Consider the following 18,593-nt stretch of genomic DNA (forward strand, 5'->3'; position numbering starts at 1 on the left):
GTTCCCGATCATCCAAGGTTTATTAAGTCTAAAAGTTTATTGCAACCTACACTTTTAGACACTCTCTTACCAACCTAATTCTCTCACTTGTTCAGGTCATCTCTACTTTTACTTACAACACCTCTTCCTTCTTCCACCAAACAACCTGAGAAGGTCTCACCGAATCCTTCAACATTTCTCTCTTTAATCATCAGGTTACATACATCAACAGTCACACGCCACTCCTGACTCGTTGCTTGCTTTTGAGCGTCATTCACACCGAGATCACTTTTCTTCGGTAGCCTCGTGTGCCTAGGACCTCGTCGCCTTTGACGAGCCAAGGACCCATTCACAGTCACCATTTCTTCCCAATCTAAAAAGAGAAAGGCGGCTGAGGCGATATCATACGACGACAAGGACGAGACTCGAACCAACAAACGGATCGCCTCAGCAGCAGCAACTTTAGCATCTTCTGCAAAACCTATAACACCTCCCTCGCCACGAACCAACAGCAACAGTATCAGTATGGATTCCGAGGACGACTTCATGTCTGCAGCATCAAGTGACGATGACGTTCTCATGGATGAGAGTGAGAACGAGGAGGAGTCTGAAGATGGTAACGGTATATTTTCTTGAACCCCTCATAATCACTTTCCCCACCCTGATACAGTTGCTGATATCTTTAATGCTATCTAGAGTTCGGTTTCGAAGAATCAGCACCAGACATCAGTTTCAAAGATGATAACTCCCAGAAGAAGAAGGCAACGTTCGATATTAACTACAAGGTTCATCATCCCGAAGATGTCCAAGGTCAGCAGGACGAACTTATCAACGAAGTAAACATGATACTCGACATTAGAAAAGAGGACGCGGCTATTCTCTTGAGGCATTTCAGGTGGAACAAGGAACGTTTGATTGAAGATTACATGGATCGCCCGAAAAAAGTTCTTGATGACGCTGGTTTGGTGTCGAGTAAATCAGGGCCACCAAAACTTGAGGTTATACCGGATTTTGTTTGCGATATCTGCTGTGAGGACGAACTCGGCCTACAATCATTTGCTATGAAATGTGGGCACAGATACTGCGTCAACTGCTACAATCAATACTTGATTCAAAAGATTAAGGAGGAGGGAGAGGCAGCTCGTATTCAGTGTCCACATGATGGATGCCGAAGGATTATGGACAGCCACTCTCTAGATCTCCTTGTCGCTGCAGATTTGAAATCACGATATCACGAACTCCTTACCAGAACATACGTTGAGGATAAAGAATTCTTGAAATGGTGTCCCGCTCCAGATTGTCAAAATGCTATCGAATGCGGCATCAAGAAGAAAGATCTCGATAAGGTTGTCCCAACAGTCGTATGTGATTGCAAGCATCGTTTCTGTTTTGGTTGTATCTTAGCAGACCATCAACCTGCACCTTGTACACTGGTCAAGAAATGGTTAAAGAAGTGCGCGGATGATTCAGAAACTGCCAACTGGATTTCTGCCAACACCAAAGAATGTCCAGAATGTAATTCCACTATCGAGAAGAACGGAGGTTGCAACCATATGACATGTCGGAAGTGCAAACACGAGTTTTGTTGGATGTGCATGGGACTATGGTCGGAGCACGGTACAAGCTGGTACAATTGCAATAGGTTTGAAGAGAAGAGTGGCTCCGAAGCTAGAGATGCTCAGGCCAACTCTCGAAAGTCTCTAGAACGTTATTTGCATTACTACAATCGATATGCAAATCATGAACAGTCGGCAAAGTTGGACAAGGATATTTACCATAAGACTGAAAAGAAAATGATTCAACTTCAATCTGCTTCGGGATTATCCTGGATCGAAGTTCAGTACCTTAACTCGGCCAGTCAAGCCTTACAAACCTGCCGTCAAACTCTTAAATGGACCTACGCTTTTGCTTTCTATCTTCAGCGCAACAATCTTACGGAGCTGTTCGAAAACAACCAAAGAGATCTCGAGATGGCCGTCGAAAATTTGTCAGAAATGTTTGAGAAACCGGTTCAGGAACTTGCAGTTCAAAAGTTGAAGGTTGAAATTATGGACAAGACATCCTATTGCAATAAACGTCGGGTCATTCTGCTTGCAGATACGGCCGAAAATCTTGCCAATGGTTCGTGGTCTTGGAGCACAAACTTCTAGATCGCACATTGTTCAGTTTTTGGTCGCTTCTTCGCTAACTTTGACTCAGTCTTGGTAGATAGCCAATCAATTCCAAAGACCAAGGAGCGAGAGCAGCAACCATTTTCAAGTATGCCAGAAGATTTTGTTATACCCACCATCTTTGAGTGATGGTCTTCAAGGTTCCCTCTACCAGTTTCTAGACCTTGAATGTCTTTTGTACAGTGATCAAAGTTTCTCACTGCATCCTTGGGCGTTTGTGCTGGCTTATCTTAGTCTCCTTGACACTGGATGTTTCCTTTATTTTCTAAGCACCTATTGCAATTTCCTCGACCTGAACACCTTTTTACGACGCGGAAAGAATAGGTACAAGAACACGGTGCATAATTTTTCTTCCACTTTAGCTATCTGTCTTCATCCAATTTATCGATCATGGCGTGATGAGGTTATCATATTTGTTCTTTGCTCCTCTTGCTTGCCTTGTCTTTCCGCAAGCCGGCCGGTCCATCTATCTATGTTTTGGTGGGTATCGAATGGAAAGGAATTGGTTTGCACTGGTAGGAATTTGGTTTGGTTGGTTGCTGGTCGCTTACTTGCTTGCAATGGATTCGGGGAGTACATAGGGGTGGGTGGTGTATGATCGGATAGGGCAGGGCGTAGGTGACTGAGCTAGGTCACTATCTAGCAGATAAAAACAAAATCCACAAGATTGAGAAATAAAGTCTGATTTTAAGGACGGAATCAAATGGATATTTGGTGAATCAGCGAACAGTGAACTGATAATTGGCGATGTTAATTTGTATTTCGAAATAAAAAGCATAAAAAATTGTATCTTTCTGCTGCGAAGTATGATTCATGACGTCTATGCCTGGTGCTTGCTGATGCTGATACTTGTCCTACTACTCGTATGCTTCACCCATTTGAAGCTTGAGAAAGTTTTCCTAACTTAAAGTAGCACGTGGAATAGAGCATATTGGGTCTATGAAAAGCACAAGACTGGTGCGTATAGCGAAGCAATGAAATTCAAACAGCACAATCACAATTCACCAACTGAGCGAAAAAAAAAGGCATAATCATCAAGCATCTCTCTTGAAATTCATTAAATAGCATTCGTATCTGTCATATCGTACGTAGGGTAGACAGTCTTGCTATCTGATAATATACAGGTGTACCTAACTTATAGGTATGATGGTGCCAGCAGAGTGGAAAGGGTATGAAATCAACATTGAAGGGAAAGCCAAAATAGAAACGCTTTTTTTCGCACGGAGGGGAAAGGGAATAGTTAAGGGTTAGTGATTCTGAGTGCCAATGAATAATACTTAAGCCTCGACGAATCCCTTAACATTCTTCAACCATCTCAAGTACTCCTTCTGTTCCTTCATATCGATATAATCGGGTACGAAAATCGCCAATGCCTGGTTGATTCCCCGCTCATCCAAATATCTCTCCATCAACACCTGTAAATCCTCGTCCAAGTTTCCGTAAGGAGGGCCGACATACATATCTTGACGTTGGTGGACAGCCTCGGTAGTCTTCGCATAGGCGTGCGCAGCGTCCGCATAGTAGTATACGTTATCGATGACGATCATGCCATCCTCGGCGACGGTTTCAATGGCGAGCGCACCTTTGCCCTTCTTCTCGACGATGATGTTTACGCGGGCAGGGAAGCCGTGGGACTCGCCTTCGGCGTCGGAGGGGTTTTCAGGGTCTAGCTCCGAGGGGTCGGCAGGGTCGATATTGGGGTCTTCGTCGGACATGGCGCGGTCTTGGAATTCGTCGGAGTCGGGGTCGTAGGCGTTCAGGTCGGCGATGGAGAAAGAGACGCGGATTCTGTGGGTGAGGTGGAGGTTAGTTTGGGGCTTCCTTACTTTTTGAGGGGTGTAAAGAATGGGAAGAAGAGTTAAAGGAAAATAGGTAGATAGAAGAGATTAACTCAGAAGAAACAGCAAAGAAATAACGTACTTCTCATCACCAAAGCTTCTAGTCAAAACGACCTCTTCCTGCCCAGGTGTATCAAGAATCTCAAAAGGACCATTCTCCATATAATCCTTTACGCTCGTAGGAAGTTCCTCATGCTCTTTCATCTCCTCCTCCATTTGGATCTCGCTAGCGAGCTTCTCGACCAGCTCGGCATCGCTCTCTGGAGCAGCAGACTTGGCTCTGATGCTGGAAGTGGAAAATGCAGATGCGCATTGGAGTCTTGAAGCGGGGAAAGCGGTTTGGAGGATGGAGGGTCGGGTTGCGGTTTTGATGGCGGCATTGGTGAGACCGCGGGCAACTCGTGGTGCTGAGCGGGTGAAAGTACGGAGGGAAAGCATGATGAATTTGTTTATGCTTTGGTTTAGAATTGAGTTTTGGGGTTGGTGTGATATAAATTTGGGGTATGGAAGATTTTACAATTTGATCTCTTGAGCTCGCCTCTGAGGGAACTTTTTTTGAGCACAGAAAAAAAGGTGGATCTTGTAAATTTGAGATGATTTCATAGGCTGTTTTCACAAAGGTATTTTCAGACTGAGAATTAATTTGATTGGCTTTTTAGGTATTAGCTACTACTCCGTATGTGATAGAAATGTGTTTTATTATTTTAAGTTCGTTATTTGTAGATTTGTTGAATGTCTCAACTCTATTCAAAGTTTCAAACATGCAAACATACAAACCCCATAGCACAAATAACAACAATATCGTCCGAACCATATCATCCGCAATTTGCTCCCGCAATTTTGGGTATTGATATAAACTCCACTAACGCCGCCAGTTCTGCTTAACTCAATCATGATGATCCTTTGGGTGGGAATTTAGTCTCTTGAATATGTCCACTGCTCGACAAGCGCACCCATTTCAAGGTGTTAAGATATGACCAGGTGGATTTTTCCCAAAGCGCAAAAGCCATTACATTATCCGAATCAGTGAGGTCTGGTAGATCTGTACATTGTTAGTCGTTGACTTCAAAGTCTCTAGGGTACAGTATTGACGAACAGAATCCATTTTCGTATTCTTTCTCGTCCGCTGCGATTTTGATTTTCAAGAGGTCCTCTCTTGTACTCGCAGGTCTCCCAGGACGACGCTGTTTCTTTATAGCATTAAGCTCTTCATCGTTTTGATGCACGAAACTGGATATAATGTGGTTAGACGAAAAGCGTTGGAAGTATGGTTGTTCAGGGGGCCGCATTACGTTTTTATGAGACTGTGAATCGCATCAAGCTCGAGTGGCTTCACTCCATTTTCTTTTATGGCATTTTGGAAATAAAGAGCTCGCTCCACTATGATATTATGTTAATTGAATTGAAGCTTGCACACATAGGGTGAACATACGTATGGGACGGTTATGTCTCTTTCTCTCAGCAGCCATTCTTTCTAATTTATCATCTCTTCCTCCTGCTCTTCTTAAACTCAGAGAATCCCGAGATCCTTCGTGTAAAGCTGTAACCTCTCCTCCTCTCTTCTTCGAGATATGCTTCGATGTTTTCTTAAGACTTTTTGGCATCGTGAAGGTTGTGATTGATTGATCGAAGTATATTGAATTGGACTTGTTGATGGCATGCAGGTATAGATGTAGATACTCGGTTCTTGAACTTTTTTTCCATATCGGAATCTTTATCGCAAAAATTCCCCGCTCGATAATTTTTGAGCTAGCAGGGATATGAGGTCACGGACTTACCTGCGAGCTTGCAAAAAAAAGGGTGCGCCGCCAATCAATTTCATGGTTGCCGTAGTGAAGCCAAAGGAAGTTCCTTGGTGTTCGACGCGCCTTCCACACGCGTTCTTTCTATCATGCAGGTTTAAGTGGATGGACATTTTAGACTTCGAACTTTGGTATCAACGTCTTATCGACATCTTCACAACAACCTACGACAACTTCAACGACCATTGAACACTTATAAGTAATAGTATCCTCTTCCCCTTATTCATGTCTTGACTCATACATTCGTTTCATTCTTTGCTCGCCACCCTACGACATCTAATTCATGGTTAATGGCCTAATGATCCCTCGAATCTCTCTCTATTGATTCGTTTGTTTTGTGTTACTAACGTTATCGTCAATATGGGGATCAATGGTATGTTTATAATCCATTGGTAACTCCTACAAGTTTTCTTATGTTAACCACCTATAGGTCTTCTCCCTTTGCTCAAATCCATACAAAAGCCATGTAATCTGAAGAAGTTCGATGGCAAAACCCTCGGGGTGGACGCTTATGGCTGGCTCCATCGTGGAACCGTATCATGTGCTATGGATCTTGCTATGGGAAAGCCAACAAGAAAGTATGGAGACTGAGACAAATCTAGGAAGAAATCGCTAACCCAAAAAGCAGATATGTTGAGTATTGTATGCACCGGGTACGAATGTTGCTCCATTTCGGCGTCACTCCTTACTTGATATTCGATGGAGATTACTTGCCAAGTAAAGCTGCGACAGAGAAGGACAGAGAAAATCGTCGGAAAGATAGTAAGCGACTTGGGCAAGAATTATTGAATGCCGGAAAGACTTCCCAAGCGTACCTGGAATTCCAAAAGGCAGTTGATGTGACTCCTGAGATGGCCCGCCATGTTATTGATGAGTTGAAAGAGATGGGGGTACAATATATTGTAGCTCCATACGAAGCCGATGCCCAAATGGTCTACCTGGAGCGAAAAGGCATAATTGATGGAATATTATCTGAGGATTCTGATCTTCTAGTATTCGGTGCTAAATGTCTTCTCACCAAGTTGGATCAGTATGGAAATTGTATCGAGGTCAACAAGGCCGATTTCTGCGCTTGCAAAGATGTTAACTTGACGGGCTGGTCTGATGCCGAGTTTCGAAGAATGGCGATTTTAAGTGGCTGCGATTATTTGCCCAGTATGAGCAATATGGGACTAAAGACAGCCTATCGGTTGGTTCGGAAGTATAAGACGATTGAAAAAGTCCTGCGTATGATTCAATTTGACGGAAAATTTCACGTGCCGAAAAATTACTTGGAATCTTTTTATCAAGCCGAATTCACCTTTTTACATCAAAGAGTTTTCTGTCCCCAGTCTCTCACCTTAGTGCTCCATACCCCGCCTGATCTTCCACTTACGGAAGATCAAACCAAATTTATTGGGCACGACGTTTTGCCAGAAATCGCCCAACGAGTTGCGAAAGGCGACTTGAATCCCATCACCAAGCAACCTATTGTCACTGGGCGCAGAAGTAAGATGGCAAATCCTTTCATGGCTTCGAAGAGATCTGTATCCACAAGCGATCTCAAGAAGGGTGTTTCAATCGAGACATATTTCAAAGCCAAGCGGACTCCTCTTGCGGAACTGGATATCAATTCCTTTACACAGTCTCGTAGCCAACAGGAGGTTCTTTCTCGCAACTCTGGCTCATGGGTTGCTGAACCAGTCCGCCCTCATCTGCAACGAGCTACCACCGATCTTGAGCCCCAGTTACCTCCTCACCCCACTTCTCAGGGATCCGCTTCGACTGGAAGAAGAGTGACTTCGCCCACAGAGTCTCGCCCACAAAAGCGTGCTCGTCTGTGTGAAGATGATTCCTTTCTTCAAACACCGGGAACTGACCAAAAAGTGGAAGTTGGTCGAAGCCGCTTCTTTGTAGATGGATTTGAGGATGATAGTCCGAGTGTTAACAAGGTCTCCAAGAGAAAGAATAAACAGAAGGAAGATATTACCATCTTCTCGGATGATTCCATTGAGGAAGCAATGATGAGCATTCCAGATGTCGATAATTACTTGACCAATAAGCAGCCAAAAATCAAAATTTTCAGAGAGCCTTCATTCAAATCTACTCTTGGCTCACAGCAAAGCACAAGTACGTCAACCGGGCACGATCAGACTGCAGACTCCCGGGATACAGTCCCTAGCCTGGAATCTTCGACCTCCAGTAGGAATTCATCTGATCAACCTCCATCTCCGATCCCCGAATCGTCCACCCCATTTTCAAGTCTGAGAAGCAGGTATTCTTTTGATGCTTCGACTCTGAGAACGCCAAAGACAATTTTCAACCAAGGTCTTCCAACTCCACCTTCCTCATCGGCTCAGTTCCAATCGAAGATCCCTGTTTCAACCAAGTTAACCACTGCAGCTGCAAAGAAACCCCTTGCCACCGCTACTAGATCTGTTCTTACGCCTCTTCAGCGATTAGGTGCTGCCGCACACAACCGCTTCAACTTACCACCAACCCCACCAACGACTCCTATGCTTGCTGCTGGTCCCATTGCCTTTCTTCGTGGGACAACCGGTCTCTCTTCCCCCGAAAACAACAAAATTAGCAAATCAAAACTGGCAGAGGTTGAACCGCAATCCATTCCATTACCCCCAGCTGATGCGATTGAGGAGGCTGCTTTGAATTCAAAGGGTAGTGAAGACATGATCATACCAGACAGCGAGGGAGAGGATGAGCCATTATCACCTATCGAAGAGGGACAAAGTAAGAGTTTCGGCCTCCATTTGGGACGATTTGTATATGCTGGTTAAGGATGCTGAAGAGACCCACGCGGATATGATGAATAGTACTACGACCCTATAACACGAGAAGATATGAACACATCAACAATGCTACGAGTAAAAATACCGAAGACTTGATCGACACGCATACTACAAGCAGCAGAAGAACATACATTATTGGATCAATTGTTACTGTTAGATTTACTATATTATGGAGTTTGGAGCGAAGGATAAATTCCGAAATTGTGGCATGGGAGGGATAACAAAAGAGTGTTTGGTGTTGGGAGTAATAGAAAGTCGGGAGAAAGATTCATTGCGTGTTTCTCATTACAAGTGAGAAGAGAGAGATAGGAAAATAGATGAAGGCAAAAATGATATCCTGTTCCTCTTTTTTTTTTGAGCCTCGAATAAGGCTATTAGTTATGGTTAGGATTAGTATTGACTAGGATTGGAATGAGAAACGATAATTCGGAATGATATGTTTATGCTTGATTTAGATATGCATTTGAAATCGCACTGTGAAGTCACGATGATAGGGAAGAGTATGTTATACTGTCACCGGATTTTTTTTGTTTCTTTGGCTCAAGTCCAGGTTAGTTCCAGGAATATCTACCTAGGTAGTGAGTGAAAACCCGCAAAATCTAAATCTCCGGTGAGCTTTGTAGATATTGTATCCTGATGTCTATGGTTCCTCGATTCGGCGAAAATTATCATTATGAGATGCAGGTGATTAGTTGTGTAGTTGTCCAGTGAGTGAGGTCAGATAAGTCAGATAAATATTACCTAGTCAGTACCCGGTGAACCATATTGGTACATTGATACTTTATTAGGTAGTTTGGTAATTTGGTCTCGAAGAGAGAATTTGGAATAAGGGCTTGGAATTTAAATTAGATTTATAGATTTGGGTTTGGATTTGGATTTGGATTTGATTATGGGGTTAAACTTGAACTGGAACTTGACTCCCAACTTTCGATTATCAATTTTGAAATTTCGAGTTTCAATCTTGAAGTTTCAAGGTGTATATATACTGAGTATAATATATACTATGTGTTATTATAGGTATATAGTATATGTTATATGATATAGTACATTATATACATATATCTACACACACGATTGATACGTAAGTACAGCTTTGATTTGGAATTTTGAAAATGTGAAAATGTGAAAATGTGAAAATGTGAAAATGTGAAAATGTGAAAATGTGAAAATGTGAAAATGTGAAAATTTGAAAATTTGAGTCTGGCTGAATGGCTGGTTGACTGTTTGGATCTTAGTTGGCTTGATATGGTGGTTGTGATTGTGGTTATGGTTGTGGCGATGAATGATAGATAGGATGGGAGATAATGTCTAGATAGTAGAATCATAGAATAGTAGACACTAGTAACAGTGCAATAAACACTCAAAGAATACCTAGCTTCCTCCCTCCCTACCTACCTACCTGCCTATCTATATGTATATCATCAATTCATCCATCCAAATGATCACCAAGTCAAAGAACAAAATCTCACATATAACTAAATCATATGTAATTGTACTCGAGTAATTGCAATTGTAATTGTATACAAATCCCACATATTCATTATATATCTCAACTTACTTAATACATCATCTACTCCTCAATCTTCTTCACTCCTCAGCAAGCCAGCCTACATCAGTGTATCGATCAATACAAGCAAGCAGTAGCAAACCCCCCCCCCCCCATACCACAATACAAGACAAAAAAAAAGGGAGAATGAGATTGTCTAACGCCCGCTTGTCCAACCAGATGATATTTAAAAAGTTAAAAAAAAAGTTATAGTAACCTTATCAGGAATTCTTTTTTAAAGTAATCCCTTCCCTATCTCCCATCCATAATCTCTTGAATCCATCCTAGCCTAGCCTGTCCATATAAACTCCGGGTAAGCTTCTACGCTTTACTTTACGTGTGAAGAATATCTTCCCTATCATTCCAATTGTCCTTGTCCCCATCCAGCCCTATCCATTTTCCATCCTTAAACAATAGTCTCGCTCTCCTCTCCAGTCGCAATAATAGGAACTGGCAGTCCACGATCCGGACTTTGTAACACCAATTGCTCATGTCTCCTCGCTCTAATGAAATCGCTAAACGCTCTGATCAGGATGAACCATCCGACAATCATCAATGCATACGCAAACCATTCATTGCTAGCGATATCACCGATTCCTCCACTTCCTGAATCCATTCCTGCAGTAGCAGCCGCATTAACCTTATCGGGGTCGAAATCATGAGAATTTGGATCGGGAGGTTGAGCATATGATGCATCATTTCCCCCTGAAGGTGGCGTGACGACATTATTTGTTCCTTTCATGTAGAAACCATATTGAATGAGTGTAATTCCGAGACCGGCACGAGATCCATTTTTGGCGGCGTGAGTGGTATGTAATAGATATGTGAGGAGAAAACCAACAAGTTGGAAAGACATGGATATCATGGCGTTCCAGATAAAAGAAAATAAAGAGCCAACTGGAAGACCCTCGACGTATACTTCATCTAGTCCCCCAAGTCCGGGAGCGAGAATGGTGGTTTCCCAGTATGGTGGTGCGGCATCTGCGGCTGCTTGTTCGTACGTCTATATTTCATTAAAACAAGTTCACAACACAATCACACATATACATACAGGAGGATGTTCTTCTTGCTTCTCGCCTCTCTCAGGCTTAGCACTTAGATTCGCAAAAACACCGTCAGATCCCGAACCACCGCCATAAACCCTTCCACCTGTTGGCGGTACAAATGTCGGCACGACGGTTACTGTTCTCTGAGTAGTTGGTCGATCATCGCTCGTCGTTTCATTCAATCTCTCCGTTGACGAAGAAGGATTTCCACGCATCAATCGTTGTCTGTCATCGCCATCGTTATCCTCATCATCAGATCCATCATCAAAAGTATCCGCTAGATTTTGGTCGACGGGCGCTACGTGGTGTCGTGAAGAAGGAGAGGAGCCTCGCGATCGGAAGGATGGTGGAGGGGATGTAGGTGTCGGAGGGGTATCTTCATCGTTCGCAGATACCTATGGTAAAATGTATTAGTATGTATTCTCTTTTTGAATTATAACCATAGCATCCACTACACAAATCGTGGCGCGGATTAGGTGGGGATTACGCACCCTCTCATATCGTTGCGAACTCATCTTAAAATTGATTTTGGGTATTCGAATAAGACAGAAAAGAAAAAAGACCAAGGAACCAAACTCAAGTTGTGAGCGAATGAATGTAAAGGGTTGGGAAAAAAAGGCGTCGGTCGTGAAGTAGGTGAAAGGAAGAAAAGAAAAAGGTTGGTTGTTTATGTGAAGCGTCAGGAGATTTAAAGGAAGAAGAAGTAGAGTAGAGTTGAAGTAGAAGGTCGTGGAGAAGGATGGTCCTTTCGGCTTTGTTTGAGATATGAGATGGGTTACAATATTGTTAGGTGGTCCACGGGTACTCACTCTTATTAGTTGGATGGAAAAGGCGCAGTAAGGAACAAGGACAGGTGAACGGCTTTTCGGATTAATAAGGGGAGAGACAATGGGAGTTATTATATTATGATGATAAGTTTAAAATGGAAAGATATAGAAATATATAGTAAATATATATATATATATATATACACACGATTGTCTAGTTATATGTTATATAAGTAATATTACCACCAACTACTTCATACCTCAATAATTCATTCCCTCATCCATTCATTCCAAGATGAGATTCCCAAACTCAAAATCACATACTGTACTGTAGACCTCTCTAACCCCGTGCCTAAACGCCTAAACATGATCTCTTACAAATCATGCCCCCCCAAATCACCTGCACACCTGCACACCTACACTCAATTCTCGCATCAATTCTCCCATATCTATCTCCTATCTACTAATCACACACCCATCCCATTCCCCCATCCCAACTATCCACACACCCACCTACCCAATCTCTAACATCCAAATATAGCAGCACCACCGCACCACCGCACCACCGCACCACCGCACCACCGGTTAGTGAGCAAAATCTAATCTCGCACCGCATCCATCTCGCGCATAACAAAACATGCACCACCACCCACCACCCACTAAAACTCACTAACTCTCATTCCTCTCTAGGCTCTAGCGCGCCCTAGAAGCATCATTCATTCCACTCACCATTCTCCCAAAGTCATGACCGCATCCTGTACCTACCACCCACATCCCTAGTAATCTATCCATCACATCACATCACACCCATAATATAATCTGCATTGAAAATCCATTTTATTTCTCCCCCTCCAATTCAACGAGATCCAAAAGATTCCCTGTCCATTTCTCCATTGTGAATACTTTGTACGAGAGCTTTTAATTTATTGAAAACATCATGTCGCAATCGGTAAGTGTGGACTTTCTTTATCTTTTGTTTTGCTCTTGAATGTTGATGATCGTGGTGTTTGGGGATTCAAATGCTGGAACTGGTTTGGGGGGCGAGATGCGATGAGATGTTGCTCGCTTGGCCTAGAAGTCTAGATCTTCATGTTATATCATGGGATGAATTGAATGGAATGGGATAGAGTAATTGTGCTATGAGGACTTTTGGAACCTCTGAGTCTGCATAAGCTATATATATCCTCATTATACTCAACGCCTCCCTGTCTTGTTTCCCCTCTTACCTCCTCCCCTCTGCCCCTCCCCAACCTAACCCAAACAACCCAACTAACACCCCTCCCCTCCTCCAGCCCGCCACCCGCCACTACCTCTGCGCCCTCTCCCGCTGGCCCAAAGATGCCCTCCGTCCCGAAGCCCAATTCCAAGACGCCATCCGTCGCCGCCTCGAGCGCATATCTGCCGCGGGAAACTTCAACGAAAAGAGAGAGCTCGGTCAGGTAAACGCACTGTATAGTTTGCTTGAGAATCGCTATTCGGGCAAGGTATGTTTCATTTTATTTCGTTTCATTTGATTTATCCCATTCTATTCTACTATCCGGATTCAAGGAGAGGCATAGCAGAGAATACTTAAATTCTCTCTCGGAGTGTGGAAGAAATAAAGAAAAGGAGGAAGAAGAGTAACATAAAAATTCAACTAACACCCCTCTCAATCTAGTACCCCCTCACAAGCAAAACCCTCAAACCCGCCAGCAACCCAACATACTACGAAGATCTAGTAAAAGAGCTCGAGGAGGCTCCTAACAGGAGTTGGTTCCAACAGCAAGTGAACAGATGGAAGGGAGCTTTACGATTTCAGTGAGAGCTTTACTTACATTAAAATGATGACAATGATGAAAGGGAGAAAGAAAAAAGGGTAGAATTGGGATGTATATATAAATAGTTAGGGAATGGAATAGAATTCTGTAAATACTAGGAGTTTAGTAAGTGTGGTTGATTAAAGAGTTTGACGAATGAAAGATGTCTGGAAATCAAAGGACGAAGAGATGATTGCATAAGTACCTGTATCACTCAGTAAATAGAGGGTCATATATTCATTGGGGAATCATAATACATTCGTTGAAGGATAGGTAGTTACTCGAGCCTTGAACTCTGAATCTCTAGCTAGATACCAAGCTCTTTCTTTCTTGTTCTCTTTGCCATCTTTATTTCTACGTGCCCAAGAGCAAGGGCAGAGCAATAGCAACGCCTGCTCTGTACAGCACACATACAAAGCGCACAGCTCATCACTCCATTCCTCCTACCGAGACTACAACCCCAGATATCCAAACCCGCAAGCTATTCTTCCACTGCAAAGCTGGTACCCTCGAGGTATATCACGGAATTCTACGAGGCGTGTCGAGTCTTCACTGTTTTGCCTGTACATGTATCTTCCCTTTCCCTCCCCTTCACATTGCCTTCCCCTAGATGAACCTACCATTTGGATCCACTCTCCCCATCAACTCAATACTCTGTTCATACATCGTAAACACAATCCCACCACTCAATATCAATCTGCCCAATCTCGGCAAAGCCCCACTCCAAAACGTAAACAGGCCCTCATTCTTCGCAATCAAGCTCGCGCAGTGGAAGCTATTCTTATACAGCGTTCTCGCCTCTATACTCTGCATGCGCGTCTTCACCGTATCAAGCGGTTGCGTCACATAAACCGTGATGATACCTGCCAATCCTCCGATTCCAAAGGTAGACAAAGCGCCCAATTTTTCCCCCGGCGCGGTATAGGATTGTGCGAGCTGACGCAGCGAAGTGTAGGAGCCGAAGCGAACAGCGGAATTGGCAGATTGACGGGCGGTGGTGGGGACGAAGCCTTGGAAGAAACCGCGCAGGCCTCTTTCACGGGCGATGATGGGGACGGCGTGGAGAAAGCCTCGAAGACGGGGTTTGGTGGATTTGCGGTCGTCGATTCTGGGGTTGTGTTAGATTTTTATCTTTGTTTGGAGAGTAGAGGAGAGGAGAGGAGAGAGGGGATTACAAAGTAGTTTTGATACTCTCGAAAGGCGTGACTGCTAATAAACTCTCCGTCACACCAGCTCCAAATCCAGCAATGACAGTTCTGGGCCCGGAAATCTTCCCATCGGCGTCCTGGAGTAGTGCTTTATATTGATCGAATGCGACGAATCCTATTTGCGATTGAGATTAGCATTCATTCATTCACATCCGTACCTCTCCCACATTATCGCTTCTCCTTCCCCTCATTTTCCAACCATCCAAGGTAAATCCCAATCCCAATTCCAAAATCCCCAAGACAGCCGGAGAAACCAAAAAAAAAACATACTAATCCCCGCCTTCAACGAATTCCCAATAATGAGCGTCGTACACCCCGCATACCAGGCGCTCCCAAATTTTGGCCACGGAAGTTTCCCGCTCTCGGGCAATCTTCTATTCAGCTGCGTCCGCGTCTTTGCAAATTCAAACGGGTACGTGATGGCGATCTCGACGGCGCCGGCCGTGCTGCCTGCGATGATGCTGCGCAGCGCAGAGGGTCTCTGTTTGGGTTTTTCCCGGGCGGCAGCCGTGGTTGAGGCCATCGTGAAGGAGGTGTGTGTCGCAGGAGAACTGCGTGCGTGGAGTTAGATGTATATAGCAGTGACAGTGACGGTGGCAATGACAATGGCGAATGGAAATTGCGGAATAGAAAGTTGGACTCTGTTCGAAGGGAACAAAAAGAGCTATCAACAGGGATTCATGCGGGCGGGAAATACTTTTTCGTGCCTGTGTTTATGGCTTGGGGATTGTGATGCAATCATATCGTTGAAACCGACGCTCGGTGCTGGCCGCTTTTAGCGAGGGGTATTTTTGTTATCGATTGATAAATTGACTGATAATTGGGTCTGCTTGGTTCATCTAGTAGTACCTAGCAATAGTGCTATGGATGGATACTGATCTGACACTTGAATGTACAAGTAAACTCGATGCTGAGGTTCATCCCCATCTTCAGAGATATACTCATCTTCATATATTCCATGACGTTGACTTGTATCTTGGGCTTCACATTCTTCGTACGAGTACATACAAACATATTGCCTGCTTGCCGCTTTAGCTTGCCCGCCGAAACTCTCTAGGTTACCAAAATCAAATCAACATCCCGTCAGATCTCAAGTGCCCAGCAAAATGAATATTATAACATCTGAAATTTTTGTTCCGCAGTATACTCGTACAGTTAAAAGGTATAGAACTGTTCACTCATGCAAATATAGGCAGTCTAATGTACAACCAGGATTGTATGCGCGTGGATTGAAACCCCAACCCAATACTCCATACGCATTTCGATCCGCCCTCCCCAACGCCTTGGTAAGTTTACCATTTCCACCCATACACGGAGGTAATGTTTTCAAGAATAAAAAACTCTACAAGATGAAACGCTCGTCCATTGATCCCAGCCAAATGCCACCCACTCCATTCATTGATCTTACTGATTAAAAACCATGGGTGTTCCACCCAAACTTGGTGCAAGCTGTATGGTATTGTATCCTCCGGGCATACCAGCCATTGAACCCATCTGCTCTCGCTCGAGTTTCTCTTGCTCCATGCGTGCACGATCAGCTTTCGTGATACGAGCTTTACGTGCTGCTGTGTTTCCACCACGAGAACCGGCTCCGCTTGATGTAGCGGCAGCAGCTTTACCACCCGTGCTAACACGGCTTGTGGTGGCTTTCTCGCCTGTGGCGGCTTTTGGCTTTCGAACTCGAGGCTTCTTTGCTGGACCCTCACCTCTGTGTAACGAATTAGCTCTATATTGGGTTTCATCAATGATCTGTGGTACATACCTCTCGAGTGTTGGTTTCTCACCCTCTCGAACGAGAGGACCAGAATATACGAAGAAGCCATCATTTACAGCGGCAGCTTGCTCCTCCCAAATCATCTCCGAATCGTCAACAAAACCGTCGTCCTTGTCGTATTCATCCTCCTTGGTCTTTCTTTTGGGAGCAGCTTTAGTTTTCCTTGCACCGCTATCAGTACCAACTCGCCCATCGCTCATTCCGCCCATCTCAACATTACTACCCTCTCCTTCAGAATCCAGTGACATTTCATCGCCACTCTCCTTGTTGGAGCCATTTCTCTCCAAGGCTGCACCTGCCGCTGCAACCCTTGCGAGCCGATCACGTTGAGCTGCCAGTCGGGGGTGTAAGGCATCCCAACCATATTTCTCCTCGGCCGTGCGAGCGAAATTGACATAGACATTTACATCGCCATTCAAGGGAATGTCAAGAACAATTGTAGGGGCACGCGTCTCCGTACCGTCATTACCTCCGAGTCCCATCAGGCCTGAACCAGGAAGTGGCGGTGGGGTAAGAAGAATTTCTTTTTCTTTTTCTTTCTCTTTGCCCTTTGCCGGTGGCTTGGGCGTTGATGTTCCTGAAACTCCGTTGATTGCGGTTTTCTTATTCGAATTACCGTTGGAAACTTGAGGTTCCTTTTGCGCTAAAACAATTGGAGCAGTAGGTGGTGTTGGGGCGGGCATTGGTTGTGACGTTAATGTTGGGGTAGGTGCAAAGGGCCGAGGACTATTTGTCTCAGAAATTGCTGACAATCCTAACCTGTTGACAATTGGGGATGCAGGTAAGGAAGTATGTCCGTCTTGTTGACGTTGTTGATGCATTAAAAACGAATGAGCCGATGGCGAAGTCAATGGCTGATTAGGAGGGTCGACAAGACTGGCGATGGACGGTGATGCACTTGCGCGATTGGTAACTTGAGGCGGAATGGGTGATCCTTGAGAATTATTGTACGAGTGGTGACTGACGAGGGTTTCTCGAACGGGATCATAATTCGATCTAATAGGATCATAATTTTGACCGCTAGTACGGACCGCACTTTGTGGTTGTGGTTGTTGTATTGGTACATGTGACTGGGGTTGACTGATTTGTTGCTGTACTTGTTGTGGCGGAGGAACTTGAGGTTTTGGTTGAGGTGGGGCGGAATTGAAGAAGGATTTGGGAATAACCTCACTTTGACCCGAATTGGCAATCATAGCGTTCTGTACTGGTGGGGTTGCAGGAGCACTGAAACTAACATCACTTAAATGCATTCCAGGAGCATCAGTAATCTTTGTTTGTCGTGATGATTCTCCCATATTGGTATTTTCGGAAGGTGCAGCCTTTGACTTTCGTGATCGTGCCGAAGGAGGAGCATTAGGGTCTCTTGGTTTGCGTACTCTTTTGGTTTTTGGAGCGTCGGTATTGGTGGCCGAACTAGCATCACCGGCCTTTATTCTAGGTTTTCTAACCGCCTTCTTGCGGGTTGGCTTTTCTGATGTTGAAGCAGCACCATTAGATTGGTTGACGGTAATGCTATTTGCATCATTACGAATTTGTATGTCATCTAACTCGGGACTGGATCTTGGTGGGGATGATAAATCGGAATTGCTGTTGTTGGAACCCATTGGTGGTGAAACCCCGCGAACATCATGAGAATTTGACATTTTTGACAAATAAACTCAAATTATATGATTTGGGGAAATTAAATGTGTAATCAACACCATCTATTAATCTCTGGAGAAGTGTACGTATTTCAATTATGAATTGTTGATTTTTGGCGTGATTTGCATGTAACCCGTGATTGTTGTTGGCGGTAACGTTCGTCGTACGAAAGCGTTGCGGAACTTCTGAATAGCTTCAATTTTGACACGAGGATGAGAAAAATGAAAAAATCGTTGTTG

The 18,593-nt window shown here is 44.1% G+C and overlaps 8 protein-coding genes across 8 annotated transcripts; 3 read left to right on the plus strand and 5 right to left on the minus strand.

The window, feature by feature from the left end:
* Positions 1-504: 504 nt before the first annotated feature.
* EAE97_009508 (uncharacterized protein) lies at positions 505-2,954 on the plus strand (the record flags this gene model as incomplete). The annotated part of the gene is made up of 2 exons (XM_038880023.1): positions 505-601; positions 676-2,954. The coding sequence occupies 2 exons, from the start codon at positions 505-507 to the stop codon at positions 2,127-2,129; spliced, it is 1,551 nt and encodes a 516-aa protein (XP_038729134.1). The 3' UTR covers positions 2,130-2,954.
* A 223-nt stretch (positions 2,955-3,177) lies between these two features.
* Positions 3,178-4,611, minus strand: EAE97_009509 (uncharacterized protein). The gene is made up of 2 exons (XM_038880024.1): positions 4,071-4,611; positions 3,178-3,938 (listed from the first exon to the last, which is right to left on the minus strand). Exons 1-2 carry the CDS (start codon positions 4,424-4,426, stop codon positions 3,428-3,430), a joined length of 867 nt encoding a protein of 288 aa, XP_038729135.1. The 5' UTR covers positions 4,427-4,611; the 3' UTR covers positions 3,178-3,427.
* A 31-nt stretch (positions 4,612-4,642) lies between these two features.
* On the minus strand, positions 4,643-5,592 carry EAE97_009510 (uncharacterized protein; the record flags this gene model as incomplete). Its single annotated transcript, XM_038880025.1, has 4 exons — positions 4,643-5,030; positions 5,085-5,218; positions 5,281-5,368; positions 5,421-5,592. 4 exons carry the CDS (start codon positions 5,590-5,592, stop codon positions 4,879-4,881), a joined length of 546 nt encoding a protein of 181 aa, XP_038729136.1. The 3' UTR covers positions 4,643-4,878.
* A 229-nt stretch (positions 5,593-5,821) lies between these two features.
* On the plus strand, positions 5,822-9,011 carry EAE97_009511 (uncharacterized protein). The gene is made up of 3 exons (XM_038880026.1): positions 5,822-6,163; positions 6,221-6,368; positions 6,419-9,011. Exons 1-3 carry the CDS (start codon positions 6,151-6,153, stop codon positions 8,562-8,564), a joined length of 2,307 nt encoding a protein of 768 aa, XP_038729137.1. The 5' UTR covers positions 5,822-6,150; the 3' UTR covers positions 8,565-9,011.
* Positions 9,012-10,528: 1,517 nt separating this feature from the next.
* Positions 10,529-11,683, minus strand: EAE97_009512 (uncharacterized protein; the record flags this gene model as incomplete). The annotated part of the gene is made up of 3 exons (XM_038880027.1): positions 10,529-11,125; positions 11,174-11,563; positions 11,660-11,683. 3 exons carry the CDS (start codon positions 11,681-11,683, stop codon positions 10,529-10,531), a joined length of 1,011 nt encoding a protein of 336 aa, XP_038729138.1.
* A 1,189-nt stretch (positions 11,684-12,872) lies between these two features.
* EAE97_009513 (uncharacterized protein) lies at positions 12,873-13,736 on the plus strand (the record flags this gene model as incomplete). Its single annotated transcript, XM_038880028.1, has 3 exons — positions 12,873-12,884; positions 13,228-13,419; positions 13,593-13,736. 3 exons carry the CDS (start codon positions 12,873-12,875, stop codon positions 13,734-13,736), a joined length of 348 nt encoding a protein of 115 aa, XP_038729139.1.
* A 601-nt stretch (positions 13,737-14,337) lies between these two features.
* On the minus strand, positions 14,338-15,462 carry EAE97_009514 (uncharacterized protein; the record flags this gene model as incomplete). Its single annotated transcript, XM_038880029.1, has 3 exons — positions 14,338-14,839; positions 14,907-15,054; positions 15,210-15,462. The coding sequence occupies 3 exons, from the start codon at positions 15,460-15,462 to the stop codon at positions 14,338-14,340; spliced, it is 903 nt and encodes a 300-aa protein (XP_038729140.1).
* Positions 15,463-16,343: 881 nt separating this feature from the next.
* On the minus strand, positions 16,344-18,356 carry EAE97_009515 (uncharacterized protein; the record flags this gene model as incomplete). The annotated part of the gene is made up of 2 exons (XM_038880030.1): positions 16,344-16,647; positions 16,702-18,356. The coding sequence occupies 2 exons, from the start codon at positions 18,354-18,356 to the stop codon at positions 16,344-16,346; spliced, it is 1,959 nt and encodes a 652-aa protein (XP_038729141.1).
* Positions 18,357-18,593: the final 237 nt, after the last annotated feature.

This window comes from Botrytis byssoidea, assembly GCF_014898295.1.
Source record: "Botrytis byssoidea strain MUCL 94 chromosome Unknown BBYS_022, whole genome shotgun sequence".
NCBI classification, from domain to species: domain Eukaryota; kingdom Fungi; phylum Ascomycota; class Leotiomycetes; order Helotiales; family Sclerotiniaceae; genus Botrytis; species Botrytis byssoidea.